Source organism: Panonychus citri, unplaced genomic scaffold (genome assembly GCF_014898815.1).
Source record: "Panonychus citri isolate SS breed McGregor unplaced genomic scaffold, ASM1489881v1 Contig00136, whole genome shotgun sequence".
Classification (NCBI taxonomy): domain Eukaryota; kingdom Metazoa; phylum Arthropoda; class Arachnida; order Trombidiformes; family Tetranychidae; genus Panonychus; species Panonychus citri.
This window is the reverse complement of record NW_026515541.1, coordinates 575234-589583: the sequence shown is the minus strand read 5'-3', so window position 1 is coordinate 589583 and position 14350 is coordinate 575234. Positions and strand designations below refer to the sequence as shown.

The following is a 14350-nucleotide window of genomic DNA, read 5'->3' as shown; positions in this document are numbered from 1 at the left end:
TTACTGTTTCCTGTGAAAGCGAAAAAAGTTTTCACTGAGAAAAATTTTTCTCTTCCAATTCCAAATTACCTGTTGCTCTGAGATCTCACTAATTTCATCATCGTCACTGTTGGTGTCGAGTATGAAGATAAACAGAATTCATCATCTTCATCACAAGAACCCACCCCACCCTCGCTTCCCTGTTTTTTCCCCTCTTGTTACAAGACAAGAAAACTAGTAACTAAATGTTAGTACTAAATGCTGATGAAGAAGAAGATGAAGATAAAGATGAAGATGATGATAAAAAGAAGCAAAAAAGAAATAGTAACTCTCCTTAGCAGGTAAGTGGTCAGTCCAAGGTCAGTTTCTTAGAGAGGGAGGAGGTGGAGGTGGGTTTCATTTTCATCTACTGAAGAAGTTGAAAGCGGGGGAGGCTGAAATGCTAATGATGAAAAGTAAGAAGCTCATGGAAAACTTGAAAGGGAGTTGGTTCATCATCTTACAGGTAAATTAGTGAGAAGGATGTTGAGAAGATGGATCATCATCATCATCATGTTCATCATAATTTTCGCCCTCACCATGATAGTTACTTTGAATTTCTCTTCATTATCATTATCATCATCATCTTTTACCTTGATTATTATTATTACTTTTTTTCTTATTCTTTTTCTTTCCACCCTCTTTATTTTTTCATCTCTCTCTCTCTCTTCCCATGTAACTTATCTTTCTCTTTCATTGAGTAATAATTGTCTTTCTTCCCTCTAATCATCATGATAATATATCAAGATTGTCTTCTGAATCATCATCATTTATCCTGAAATCAGAATCAACTACTGACCACTCCTAGTTATCATCATACAAAGTAGATTACATTGGTAAATTGGTTTCATTTCCCATTGAAAAATTATGTTAATTTAGTTAATGAATCAAGAGAAACATTTAGAAATATTTTTACAACAATTAAAATCAATTGTTAACCTACCTGAGTGAGTGAGAGAGAGAGAGAGAGAGAGAGAGTATTATATTGTTTAACCACAATGATTAATAATAATGAACCAAAAACCTCATAATTAGTGATGATCAATATCACTAATCCAGTTCCTGTTAATAATCAGCCATTGGAATCAGTGTAATACATGTAATCAAACTGAATTAACAGGTAAAAGAAAAGGGATTCATATGCAAAATTAAATTCATAAATCAATGAACATTTGAACAAGTTAATTGTACATAATTATCACAATTAATCATGAATTATCATGGTTTAGGCTCCATAGAGACCGAAGGACGAAACAAGAAAACAAAAGTAAAAGTAAAAGTAGTAACCTAACCCACCTCGAGTTACCTTTTCCTTCCCGCCCGTTTAGAAACAGAAAATGACCTTAACCCTTGAAGGCAAAGGCTCATAAATACTTAATCCTCCACAGGTAAAAGAGTGTGTATGTAAAGGTAAACGAAGGTGAACCAATGGAAAAAAAAGTCGAACTTTTTTTTTCTCTTCTATTACTTTTTTAGCTTCTTCTCTTCAACCAGCAATTATGGAATCAACTTTGACAAGGAAACCATGTTTTCTTGTTTACAACCAACAACATCCACAGGTAAGCACAGGTAGAGGGAAAGTGTTCATCATCATCATCATCATTATCAGTTCCCACTGGCCACTGGTTATCCCTTACGAGAGAGAGAGAGAGACAATAAAAATTACTTACCGTTGTTGAAGATTGACCAGAAATGAGAAGCAATAACAAGGGATGAGAAGATGATGGAAGATAATGATGATGATGATGATGATGATTTTTCCATCTTCTCTTTCATTTTATCTTTCTTTTTACACCGACAGGTAAACCTCTTTAATTAACTCTTTCCTTTCATATTCCATATAAACATTGTAACCATTTTGTTAAGAAAATCATTTGATTTCCAATCCTAAAGTATCAACTTTATCCTCCCACTGGATTTAAATTGTTGTTAAATTGTTGATTCTTCTTGATTGTTGCTCTTAGATTGTTTAATTTTTATTTTCTCTCAAGTTTTTTAATCAATCAACAATCAAGAGTTGTAATTATTATATGAAAAAGAAACAAGGTAAAAGCGTGAAAATATTGTTCCCTTGATCGGTTGACCATTAAACCCCAGGATTGGAAATACTGACCAACCACCACAATCAATGTTTTCATTATTGATTAAAATTTTCATCATAGGCTGCAATTAATTGGATGATTAAATTGTTTGCTTGTTGATTGTTACCTATGTTGTCAAAAATAGTTAATGATAGAGGGTAAAAGTTTACTTTTAATCATTTTCTATCAATATAATGTAATAGGATCAATGAACAGGTATCATTATGTAACTAATACCAGTAATTATGTTAGTTTATTTTTCCAGGTAAATTGTTAATATCTCGTTAATCTTATATATCCCTATGTAATTTTACCCTAAGGGTTTAATGTCAAGATGATTAGTTAAGCATTCAGATAAGTGTGATACCCTGAATCAGATTACGGAAACAATTAACAAATCAGCAGCAATTAACAGCAAACTTTTTGTTAATATTGAAAAGTTTTCATATTTGTCAGAATCATCAAAATTGAATTGACAACAACAAACAAAAAACAATTTGAAATTAAGGTCAATTGATTAAGTTAATTGTTAATAGTTGAATAAAGCAAATAAACTAAATACAAACTGAAAATGAATCTAATTTTATCATGTAATTCATTTGAATTGTAATATATTCATGGTTTGTGTTCATCTTTTTTAATTGGATTGATGATGTTGATTGGCCAAAGTGATTTAACTTGAATTTACTTTTGATTAGTGTAACTTATTATCATTTCATGGTGTTTATCAACCATATCATCATCATTATCATCAAGTTAATCATCAATGTCGCTCCCGTCTACTCAACGGGACACCACGGTAAGAAACTGACAATCAATCACAATCTAAATAAGATTAAGCTAACAGATTAGTCCGTTAATCTTTTGATTTACATGCGAGAGATTAAAAAAAAAAAGTTTTTCTTGATGATAATTTCTGATTCTGGGCTGTGGTCACTTGTTGATGATCATTATTATCCATTGGTTTAAATTTGGTTTATTGATTAATGCTGATTAATAATAATCATGATAGATTCATGTGGTGGCGGCGGTGGTGGTGCTGGTTAATCCCACCACCGGTGTTTAAGGTGTTTTAATGACAAGAAGCCATGTTAACATGAATACTTTGTTGTTGTTGTTGATCTTGTTTTCATTTAGATCATTTTGAGATTAGATTAGTTTTTTATTGATTGATTAGTGGTCAGGTAGATGGTATATTTTGTTTTCCACTACGATGACTTTTCTAGTTGACCACTATCAAGGTGGGTGGGTGGATGGGAGAGGGAAGATCAATTGAGATTAAATTAATTCACTTGAAATTTAATGGTAACATTGGGATTCCAATTGATTCTGAAACACGCCTTGGACTCCGTTGGATACGATTCATGTTCAATGAGAGATAATCATCTTGATTATTAACCATGATTATGCTAATCAGCTCAGTGACTAGTTAATCATTTGTATATTGTACATGGAAAATGATTCATTTAATTTAATCATTACTGATTATTTAAAATTGATGATCATCATTCAAGTTGTTGGTCAGTTTTTGTTTTCTGTTTTGTAAACTTTTCAATGATTTTCAGAAAACTTGATTGAGAAAATTATTTTTTTTTTAATGAAACAAAGTTAAATTGATTCGCTAATTGTTGTGTTATGCTTAAAGTGTAATTAATTTAATTATCTCAGGTTGATGTAGGTAAATTCATTCATTGTTTCACCTTATTAATAGTCCGTGATTAACGTAATAATATTAAAAACTTACAAGTCAATTAAGTTAATTCATGATTTTGTTGACCAACAGCCAACAACTAACTTAACATTGTATTGATGAAATTGATTGTTGGGAATCAATCATCAATTTATATTAATAGTTTCACAATAAGAAACAGTTGATTAACCAGATAAATAAATTGTTGACAGGTTAAATTGTTCAATAAACAATCATGATGAATCAATCATAATAATGTATCTTAGTAATACAATTTAAAGTATCATAGAAACAAATGTAAAAAAGTTATCGATTGAAAATAAATTGTTTGTCTCACTAATTGTTACAATTAAAGAAAAAACCAAAATTTGAAGGTTAATTTAATTGCTGGAAAATGAAACTATTTAGTAATCGTTAATCACGATTTAAATCTGTGTGTGAAAAGTTTGTTTATGATTAGTTAATTTCTCTGTGAGAATTAGTTTCCGCTCGGAAGCTTTAATATACTCAATCGTTTACCCTTCGTGCGTTCGTGTAACACGTACAAGTGCCAATCCCTTTTTCTTATTGTTCATGGTATCATCTTATTCAGTAAATTATCATCATCATCATCATCAGTTTACATAATGGTTAAGATAAACCATCTCTTAGCTAAACATGATTGATAATTTTGCTCAGAAATCACCATTGGTCACCTAATCCTCCCCATCATCATGATGAAGATGATGATGGTCATTTTTTTTTTTAATAATTCTAACAAACGATAGATTGAATTAGATTTAAAGAAAATAAATTGTTACTTTTTTTCTTAATTGTTGGCACGAATACTTCGGCCGCACCTTAGATTCCTTTCACAATTAACCAATACATTTGAACGTATTTAACTCTCGCAATTGTTTTTCTATTATCTTTCTAATTTTTTCTCTTCTTCTCTTCACTTTCCTCTTCTTCACAGCAATTATCATCATTATCTTCATCATCATCATCATCATCATCATTACATTTGAACATAACAACAGTAAATTGTTAGAACGTTATTAGAACTTTTTGTTAATTCGAAAAAAAATTTTCTCTTTTCCTTTTCTTATATTTCTTCAGGCTTAATTTTCTTGTTTTCCTTAATTTCTCTTCCTCTCTGTGGTTAATTTGATTGTAATTCGCAATTCTTATCATTTGTGGTGTGAAAATCTTTCTAATTGTAATCATTATCATTCAATTGATACTCATTTGGGTTATTAAATTGGTTAATCATTAACTTGATTACCTGTTAACCATTAAAATCAATTCAATAGTTTTTTTTTACTTTCCCTCAATTTCATACATTTGATTTAAATGTAACAATCAATAAATTGTCGTCTCTTTGTTTCCTATTCAAATTAATGTACAGTCAACGGATTTAATTGTTGTTACATTGATTTAGATGTTGATTAAATATATATAGGAATCTGATTCTGTTTAAATTATTGTTACGATTTAAATTCCGGAAATATGATTAATGTATTAATATAATCAACTAAATTGTTCACAATTTAAATCATACATATTCATTTGGATTATAAATTGTGTCTTATTTTACAATTGAAATGAATTGTTAACAATAATTAATTGCAGAAGCAACTAAATTGTTACAAACGATTTGACCTTTTCCTATTTAACCTTAATCAAATGATAATAACAATTTAAACATTGATTGTTGTAAATGTATATAATAAATTGTGTTAACTTGTTAATTCAACTGATTACATTTGAAACAATTTAATTTCAACATTGTAAGTCAATTGTTACAACAATTAACATTATTAATCAATGTCATTGTGATAAGTACCCATATCCAGGTACAATATATTCAATAGTTGAAAGGTAAAGGTCAACTAAATTTAAAAACAAAACGGAATCATGATTAAAAATACAATTGTGATAATTGTTTGAACAAACAACAACAATCAATCAATAACTGTTACAATATAGTGAATTTAATTTTCCACAAAATTAAAAGTTATATCGTTAATACAATTAACTCATATGGTAAAGGACATTGACAAACATTGACCAACAATTAACTAACCCAATGAGATGAAAATGTGATCGGATTAAAGGGAAACAAGTTAATTACAATTAACTAATAAACGTGTTAACGTGTGTTAATTAATTGTTATATCAAATTGTTCAACAAATAATGTACGTGTGTGGGTTAGGATTTAATTGATTGTTTATACAAATTAACTTGAAACAATCAAAGAGATTTGATTGACTTGGACACAATTGATTCGCAATTGATGTTAACCTGATATACAATCAACTGATTGTGATGATACACTGATGAAGATAAAGGAAGACATTTGAACAATGGATTCACCTTTGATGTTGAAGGTTAAAAAGATAGATGGACATTTGATTGTTTCTCTTTCTTTTCTTTCTTTTTTTTACCTTTATATTTGTAAATATTTTCTTTTACTTCAACTTGTTGTTGTTGTTGTTGAAGGAGGTGGAGGAGGAGGAGGAGAGGGAGGAGAGAGAATCAACTGACATTACTAAACCAACCTCTCTGAAAGTTCCGGGTCAATCTTCTCGTCTTCATCTTGATCCTCATCTTCATCTTTATCTTCATCTTTCAACTGTAAAGAAAAGGTTTACTTCTTGTATACTGTTGGGGTGTTTGTTCATAGCAAAGGTAGGGCGTAATTAAGGATATCACGACTTAGATCACGATTTGGTGTAGGTGGGTCCCGAAAGTTCAAAGCAACAGAAATTTGGTAAATACATTTTAAAATGAAAATAACTTCTTTCTCTTTCTATGCTCACTAATCATCATCATCTTCTTCTTCTTCTTCTTCATCAGCAGTTTACTGGTTACCTGGAAGACAAAATCTCGAACCGCTCTGGGTATTGGTAAGAAAAGAGAGGGAGGAACAGTGAGTAAGCTGAGAGATGAGATGATGATGATGATGATGAGGAAAATAATAATGATGATGACTTTTAGTCTTCCCTTTCATCTCCTCCTCCTACTTTGCTGTCTTCCAAATAGAATCACCATCAAAGTTTATCCTTCTCAGGTAAGAACTAAAAGAGACCATGAATCTTGTACTAATCTTTAATTAACTCTTTGTCTCTCTCTCTCTCTCTCTCTCTCTCTCTTCTTTCTTTCTTTCTTTTTTTCTTTGGTCTTTTCTTTCTGTTACCTGTCCTTCCAAATGGTAAATTAGTCCAAGTCATGAGGAAGAAAGAAACGGTAAAAAAGGTATACTTGGAAAAGAAAAGCTTATTGTTGGAAAAGAGAATAAAATAAAAGCAAATAGAATAGAATTTGACTTTTATTCTTTTATCTTCCTCCCACCAACTATTATATATTAGAATAGTTTGTCTCTAGTTAATGGTAGTGTTCGAGATTCATGTTAAATCCATTATTTTTTTTTTCGTCTTCAGGCCAACTATTATTTTCTCCAACATCATTTTCCTATGTAATATATTTATCTTTTCTTGTTGATTCTTTTTTACCTCCGACATTTTGTTTCTAATCATTTGTCTTCACTTTCTCTTTAAGTGGTCAGTTCGCAACATTTACTTTACCTTTTCTTTTATTCGAACAAATGTCCAGGTAAAAGTTTCGTTTTTCGATCGATACTTGAATCGAAAGTTATTGGAATAATAATGGTTTAGATTGACATTGATGATCGATCAGATTTTTACCTCATTTCCAATCAATTTAAATTTCTACTCGAAATTATTTTCGATTCTTCAATGATTACAACTAATCTTCTTCTCAATTACACTTGTTTACTTTTGTTTTTCGATTTAGTTTTATTTCAATATTTTCTCATTTTGATTCAAGACTTTTCATGTTTTCAAGATTCACAAGTTTCTCCAAATAATTTATTAGTTTAATTGGACTATTAGATAATTATAATACTAAATTATGATTAGAACAAAGTTTTCAATTCATTTGCATCTTTTGGAACTAAGCAAAAAGATTATCATTATTATTCAATTGAACGTTGCAAAAGTGAAATAATTTAAATCAGTAAATTACTAATTTAATTTACAGTGATGCCTTTCAAAATGACCCATCATGTTGACAACGATTTGTAGAGCGGGTCATTCAAAAGGGTTGAAATTAATCAATTATTTTGATTAAAAAAATACTAAACACAAATAATTATGAATTATAATCCTCAAAACAATCTGAACTTGAAGTGAAATTATTAATTTTCATTTTTTTAGACCAAATTGATGAGATTTAATCCTAGTTAAAACTTAAAAATCTTTCAAATTTAATGTTACCATAACGATGGGTCATTTTGAGAGGGCGTCATTTTGAAAGGCATCACTGTAGTTGATAAACTTTTCGAACGCTGATTGAGTCGCCATCTGGTGAGTTTGAAAAGAAAATTTTTCTTCATAATGATCGTCACATGTGCGCATGCGCAGAAAGTTTATTTCCACGAATCGGCTGTTAGAATAACAGTTTTAGCTATTCTCAGCTCAATCTCTTGTAGCGGTTAATTTTGTTTACAATTTTGCTCCATTGATTTTATTGTTTCCTTTGTTGATTAAATGAGTTAATTTAGTTAAATTGTTTTTGTTTGTTTGTTCGTTTGTTTGTATATTTAAATTATGGAACAATCAAAGAATATTCGTAAAGGGTTTGTTGATAAATTCGCCGGTGCATTTACATGTCATTCGATATCATTGAACAAAGACAAGAAGAGGCCGATGTTGGATGGATCTCCACCCGAATCAGAATCACTTGGTCAGGTTACCGGATTTAAAAAGATTCTGTCTGACCACAAGAAAGGTCACACCTTCGTTGATATCTTAAGGCCTACAAGTAAAAATGATTTGCTAGTTAATGTAAAGAAAATAAGTGATGTTGAATGTTGGTTTAAATCTCTATATGGTAAACGTTCATCTGGTCCAAATTTATTTCTAATTGTCAGTGGACCTTCTGGATCTGGTAAATTAACTACAATTAAAATACTTGCCCAGGAACGAGATATTGAAACGATAGAATTTGTCGAGATGAGCTTTATAAAAGACATTTTCTCGGTTGAAGAGGATGACAATAACAACTCTTATGGAGATCAAATCTATAATCGAAGTCAAATTGATAATATGAAAAATTTTCTAGTTCAAGCCAATGTAACATCAATTGTTAACAAAAAGCCAAAAAATAAGCGATTAATCATCATCAAAGATTTACCTTCCACTCTACTTAAAGAACCTGAAAAATATCACCAACTATGGACATGGTATTACAATGAATTTAATTCTGATGGAGTTCCTGTTGTCTTCATAATCTCCTGTGATCCTGGTCGAGAGTCGATTAAAATTTTCCCCAGTCAACTTAAAGTCGAACTTAATGTTCTTGATATAACATTTAATCCGATTGTTAAAACGCGAATAATCAAATGGCTTACAGATAAATTGGAAAAGAAAATCTCAAAACAAGATATCGAATCAATTGTCGAGGAAGGAAAAGGAGATATACGAAATATTCTCAACTGTTTTGAGCTTAAATGTAGCTCAACTTTGGTTCGTCAGCGATCGTTATCAACTTACAAACGAAATGCTAAAAAACCACGAACAGAAAGTTACCCGTTAAACGAATCTAATTCTCGTGTAATTTGGGGTCGAGATGCTTCACTGGAATTGTATCATTTTCTTGGTAAAATTTTATTCAGCAAAAGAGATTTTGATAAACCGATGAGAAAAACTTTACCCAAGGATTTGTTACGTTACGAACGTCATCATCTTAATGAAAATCCTTTTCTACTCTGTGACTCGTATGATTTATCACCTTCGACATTGAACCTTTTTCTCCATCAAAATTATCTCCACTATGCCGAGAATCTTGAAAGCGCTGCCAACACCATCGAATGGTTAAGTCAAGGGGATTGTATTCGCGACGATGTTTACGATTCTGATTCTCCTTTGGAAAAGTATCAATCTTGTCTTTCCATCGCTGGATTAATGTTCAATTTAAGTCCAAACGCCCCAGTGAAGGTGAAAATATTTGACGATCGTCGAAATAAATCTGACCATTCACACGAATCAAAGCGAACACCAATGATAGTCTCTAATCGAGCTTATCATTTATCCAATGAGAAAACTCGTGAATCCAAATCAATCGTAAAACGCTCCTTTAATGATAAATCAACTTCTCTGGTTTCTCAACATTTGATTCTCGATATTCTTCCCTATGTTTCTGTCATGAACTCGCCGAGGAAAAATTTTTCCACCGAGTTATTGAAAATCTCTTCTTTTCCCAATATCTCGTCCGGAGGTTTCAATGGTTCTCAGGAGGTTTTCAGGAATCGACAAACGAGCATCAATCTAATTAAGGAATGTGGAACTTTGGAAATGGATAATCAAGATGAGAGTGATGAGGATAAACATCATTACATTATTGAAGATGATTCAAATTAAATTATGTTTGCTTGAAAACAACAAACCATCATTTTCAACGCCTAATCAAATTAAACATTTTCACCATTTTTTTATGTTATTAACAATCATTTGATTTTATTTTCTTTAAATGGAACTGGTTGTGAATCACTTTCTTTTAGCCAATTCCATTACACTTAACGATTTATCCCAGCCAATCATTTTATTCCTTATCCTGGTGATCAGTTGATTGTAATTTCTAATAAGATCTTGTGTCTCTTGGCTCACTTTATCCACTTCTTCACTTTGTTTGATTACGAGATCTTTTAATTTTTCCATCCGTGGCTTCAGTGGTTCGATATTCTTGAAAGCTGTTGAATCGATAATTGCTCTTTTGGAAACAACTGCTTCCAACATTGAACTTTTTTCTCTTAATTTATCTTCTTGTGCCAGAATATTTTCCCACTTCACAGAATCAGGTTCAATGTTTCCTTCAAGTTGATCCAATTTATAGATGAAATCTCCATAAGTGTCATACAGTTTAAAATAGTCTTCTCTACCAGCAGTAATTGCTCTTAATTTAGTTATAACTTCAAGTAAAGGATCAACTAAACTATTATCATCTTCATAATTAGGTTTCGATCCATTAACCAATCTCTCAATGAGAGCAACTCGTTGTTCCAAACGAATCAAAGCTTCTTCAGGACCAGTTAAACCTTCGCCTTTATCCATACCGATAAAAAAACCAGCGAAAGATACAAGAAACCAAGAAACAATTGACAAAACTTAAAAAAATTGAGACTAAAAAACCACAACAACAATTAAAGAGACAATTAAATTTGACAAGAATTCAAAGTCCAGAAAAAAAGAAAACAAACAGAGAAAAGGGACCATTGAAAAATCTAAAAGAGTCAAAGCTTAGAATTAATTATTTTCTCAACAATTAACCTTCTAATTAAAGATTCTTTTTGTTAATTACTATTGAAACAGCAATCAAATTAATTCTAATCAGTGAAATAAATTAACTAATCAAAAGAATGAGAATAAATTTGAAGAAAAACAATTAACCAAATTAGTAATTTTTTCTCCGATAGGTGGAGCCAAATGTCGAGTTCGGATTAATTTGTTCACATTTGTTGATTGTTTTTCTTGTTAAATTGTTAATTGTTTCAATTAATTTAATTATGTGTTCTAATCTTGAAGATGATATTCCGGTTGCTTTAGCAAAACTAAAGTAAGAACTTTGCATTGACACATGATTCTAATGAGTAATTTGTAATTTTCTTCTCTTAATTTCGTTTTTTTTTTGATAATTGATTAGATTGGATTCTCTTCAATATTGTAAAAAATGTCAAGGAAAACCTTTTGTTGTATTACAAAGAAAGGATGTTTTCTGTCGGGATTGTTTCTATGAATATTGTTCACATAAATTTAGATCGACAATTGGTAAATCAAGGAAAGTTAAACCAGGTGATCAGGTATTAATCGCTTTCTCTGGAGGAGCAAGTTCATCCGCTATGATTGACTTGATTAAAGATGGACTAACCAAACCTAATGATCATAAAAAATTACTCTTCCAACCAACTATTTTATACATTAGAGGTAATTAATAAGATGATTGTGAACAATTGATTACTAATCGATTAATTTTCATATTTCTTTAATTTAGAGCTTAATTACATCAATGAAGATGACAACGTTATTAGGACTAAAGAGCAAGAGATTATTGATAAACTTGTTGAATCAAATCTTCCAGTTATTGTTTCGTCGATTGAAATGTTTTACCAAGAAGATGATTTACCTAAATTTGTAAATTTGAGTGATTACATTGACCATACCAAAGAGAATCCAGTTAATTGTGATAAATGTCGATCCAAACTAACCGATAAAATCGTTAGTATTACAACGGATACCGGAAAGGAAGATCTTATAAGAATCATCAAGTATAATTACTTTTCGTCATTAATATTACCAATTGGATTTCCAATTTTTCTAATTTATTTTCCATATTAATCTTCTAGGCAACAATTAATTCAACAAATTGCTTCCCAGTCTAACTTTAAATACATTTTCCTTGGTAACACAAGCACCAAAACAGCCATTCAAATGTTCACTGATTTAGCCTTAGGAAAAGGAAGTCAAATCACATCAGAACATGTAATTAATTAAGTTCTACTTGTTATTTAAACTGATTAACTAATTGTTTTCTCTCTAGTCTTTCATTGATAATAGATTTTCAGTTGAAATTCTCAAGCCAATGAGAGAATTCATCAAAAAAGAGATTACTTTTTGGAATATCATGAGAGGAATTAAGTCCACTGAATGGTCAACAATCACCACAATTAAGGGAACTAAATCAAGTTTAACAAAATTAACTGAAAATTATATCAACGGACTTGAACATGATTTTCCTGCAACAGTTTACACAATATTCAAAACTGGTAACAAATTAAAACATCCAGACCCAAATGGATTCAAATGTTTAATGTGCCAGGTAATTAATCTAAAACTTGATTGTTTGTAAATTTAATTTTAATTATCATTCACTCGTTTTTTTCAACAGTCTTTAATTGATTTGGAATCAAAATGCTCTGCAGCCAATGCACTCCAATTATCTCACCAATTGTCAAAAAATTTACCACCCGAGGAAGATAATCAAAATGCAAAAAATCTTTGCTATTCTTGTAACAATTTAGCTTCTGAAATGCGACAACAATTTGTTAATCAATCAAACTCAACTCCATCAAAATTGGGAATCGACAAATATTTGTTATAATTTGTGTTTTATTCAAATTACAAGTTTACAAATTGATCAATCAATTTAACTTACAAATAACGATACCAATTGATTAATTATTGTTGAGATGTTGTTCAATTTGTGTTTGCAATTGTTGAATCAGAAAGTTAATTGTAATTCAGGCTAAATTCAAATTGCATTGAGTTATATATAAATTTAGGTTTATTTTTAAAAGAAAGTGTTACAACTAAGTGACATTGAGTTAAGAGAAGAGTCAAAAACCTCATTATCATTACAATCGACTTATTTTACTTTCATTTATTAGGCCAAGATCAACAATCAGGAAGATTTAAGTTAATTCAGGTTAACTAACCATGTTACAAGGTCAATATGGGTTGAATCAAGGGTAATTCAGTTCAATTGATCACCTAAATATCTGATTCGAGGTTAAAATGAGCCCAGCCCTTGAACTTTTTCAATTACGATCAACTTGGCCTACAAAACAACAACCAAATTAATCGCAATTAACTTAACCACCTCCTCCCCATCACTTTTACCATTCATTTTCAAGGTTTACTTATTAATCCTCCTTTTTTTTAATTATCCTCATTTCTCCTCCTTCTCATTCATATAAAACATTTAATTTCAAACAATTGAACGACATTCATCTTATTCTAGATGAACAATTAACTTGATCAACTAATAATCAATCAAATGAATAATATTTGTTTCTGTGTCTTTCCAATCAAATTGTATTCTAATTTGTTTTCTAGCTTCATTTAGATCTTAATTATCCAGTTAATTGTTGTACCCTGATGTTCAAATAAGTTGATTGAAAACAACTGAGTGCAAATGAAAAACCTTGAATTAATTTTCAACAATTGAATTTATTAATTGTAAGGAAAAACAAAAGAATCCAAAATGTTGGTGATCAATTATTAATCAATTTGATTATTATTCTTGTTGAGACTTGATTATAAATACAATGTAAACATTGTGAACATCCAATCAATGGGAAAACTATGATTAAAATGAAACAATTAAAGGTATGAAAATGTAATACGACAAATAATTAACTCTTTTTTTCTGGACTGAATTATCCTTGATTAACGTTGTTGTGGTCAAACAATTAACACACTGGATCCGATTTTCCTCAATCACAATTGATTATAAACAAAAAAGGTGATCACTTGAGTTTGGCACAAATTGATTGTTGATTGTTGATCATTAATCATCTCATTTGGGACTAACACAATTATAAACAATTCCCATACAACCCAATGAACCAAAAGCAATTAACAAAACAGCATAGGCACCAAATAGCCAACCCATGATTGAATATGATTTAGGTTTTTCCGTTGGTTGATCATCACTAATTGTCCCATCAACCTCAGCTCCAATTACTGTATTAAAAGACAACAATCAAAAGGTTATTAGTATTGT

The 14350-nt window shown here is 30.4% G+C and overlaps 3 protein-coding genes and 1 long non-coding RNA gene across 4 annotated transcripts; 3 read left to right on the top strand and 1 right to left on the bottom strand.

The window, feature by feature from the left end:
- The first annotated feature begins 5590 nt into the window (after positions 1–5590).
- Positions 5591–7543, top strand: LOC128392373 (uncharacterized). The gene is made up of 3 exons (XR_008325989.1): positions 5591–6542; positions 6629–6842; positions 6993–7543. It is a non-coding gene; the product is annotated as an uncharacterized LOC128392373 (long non-coding RNA).
- A 720-nt stretch (positions 7544–8263) lies between these two features.
- On the top strand, positions 8264–10298 carry LOC128392331 (cell cycle checkpoint protein RAD17-like). Its single transcript, XM_053352341.1, has one exon. It carries the CDS (start codon positions 8401–8403, stop codon positions 10210–10212), a length of 1812 nt encoding a protein of 603 aa, XP_053208316.1. The 5' UTR covers positions 8264–8400; the 3' UTR covers positions 10213–10298.
- A 40-nt stretch (positions 10299–10338) lies between these two features.
- On the bottom strand, positions 10339–10902 carry LOC128392458 (uncharacterized). Its single transcript, XM_053352486.1, has one exon. It carries the CDS (start codon positions 10900–10902, stop codon positions 10339–10341), a length of 564 nt encoding a protein of 187 aa, XP_053208461.1.
- Positions 10903–11250: 348 nt separating this feature from the next.
- LOC128392342 (cytoplasmic tRNA 2-thiolation protein 2-like) lies at positions 11251–14239 on the top strand. The gene is made up of 6 exons (XM_053352356.1): positions 11251–11404; positions 11492–11772; positions 11840–12113; positions 12192–12327; positions 12386–12664; positions 12734–14239. The coding sequence occupies exons 1-6, from the start codon at positions 11355–11357 to the stop codon at positions 12944–12946; spliced, it is 1233 nt and encodes a 410-aa protein (XP_053208331.1). The 5' UTR covers positions 11251–11354; the 3' UTR covers positions 12947–14239.
- Positions 14240–14350: the final 111 nt, after the last annotated feature.

Bases quoted from the DNA above. Each gene is read 5' to 3' on its own strand.
- LOC128392458 (XM_053352486.1), bottom strand. From the start codon at position 10,902: ATGGATAAAGGCGAAGGTTTAACTGGTCCTGAAGAAGCTTTGATTCGT.
- LOC128392342 (XM_053352356.1), top strand. From the start codon at position 11,355: ATGTGTTCTAATCTTGAAGATGATATTCCGGTTGCTTTAGCAAAACTA. The intron at 11,405-11,491 runs GTAAGAACTTTG...ATAATTGATTAG, and splicing joins GTTGCTTTAGCAAAACTAAA to ATTGGATTCTCTTCAATATT. The intron at 12,114-12,191 runs GTATAATTACTT...TTAATCTTCTAG, and splicing joins GATCTTATAAGAATCATCAA to GCAACAATTAATTCAACAAA.
- LOC128392331 (XM_053352341.1), top strand. From the start codon at position 8,401: ATGGAACAATCAAAGAATATTCGTAAAGGGTTTGTTGATAAATTCGCC.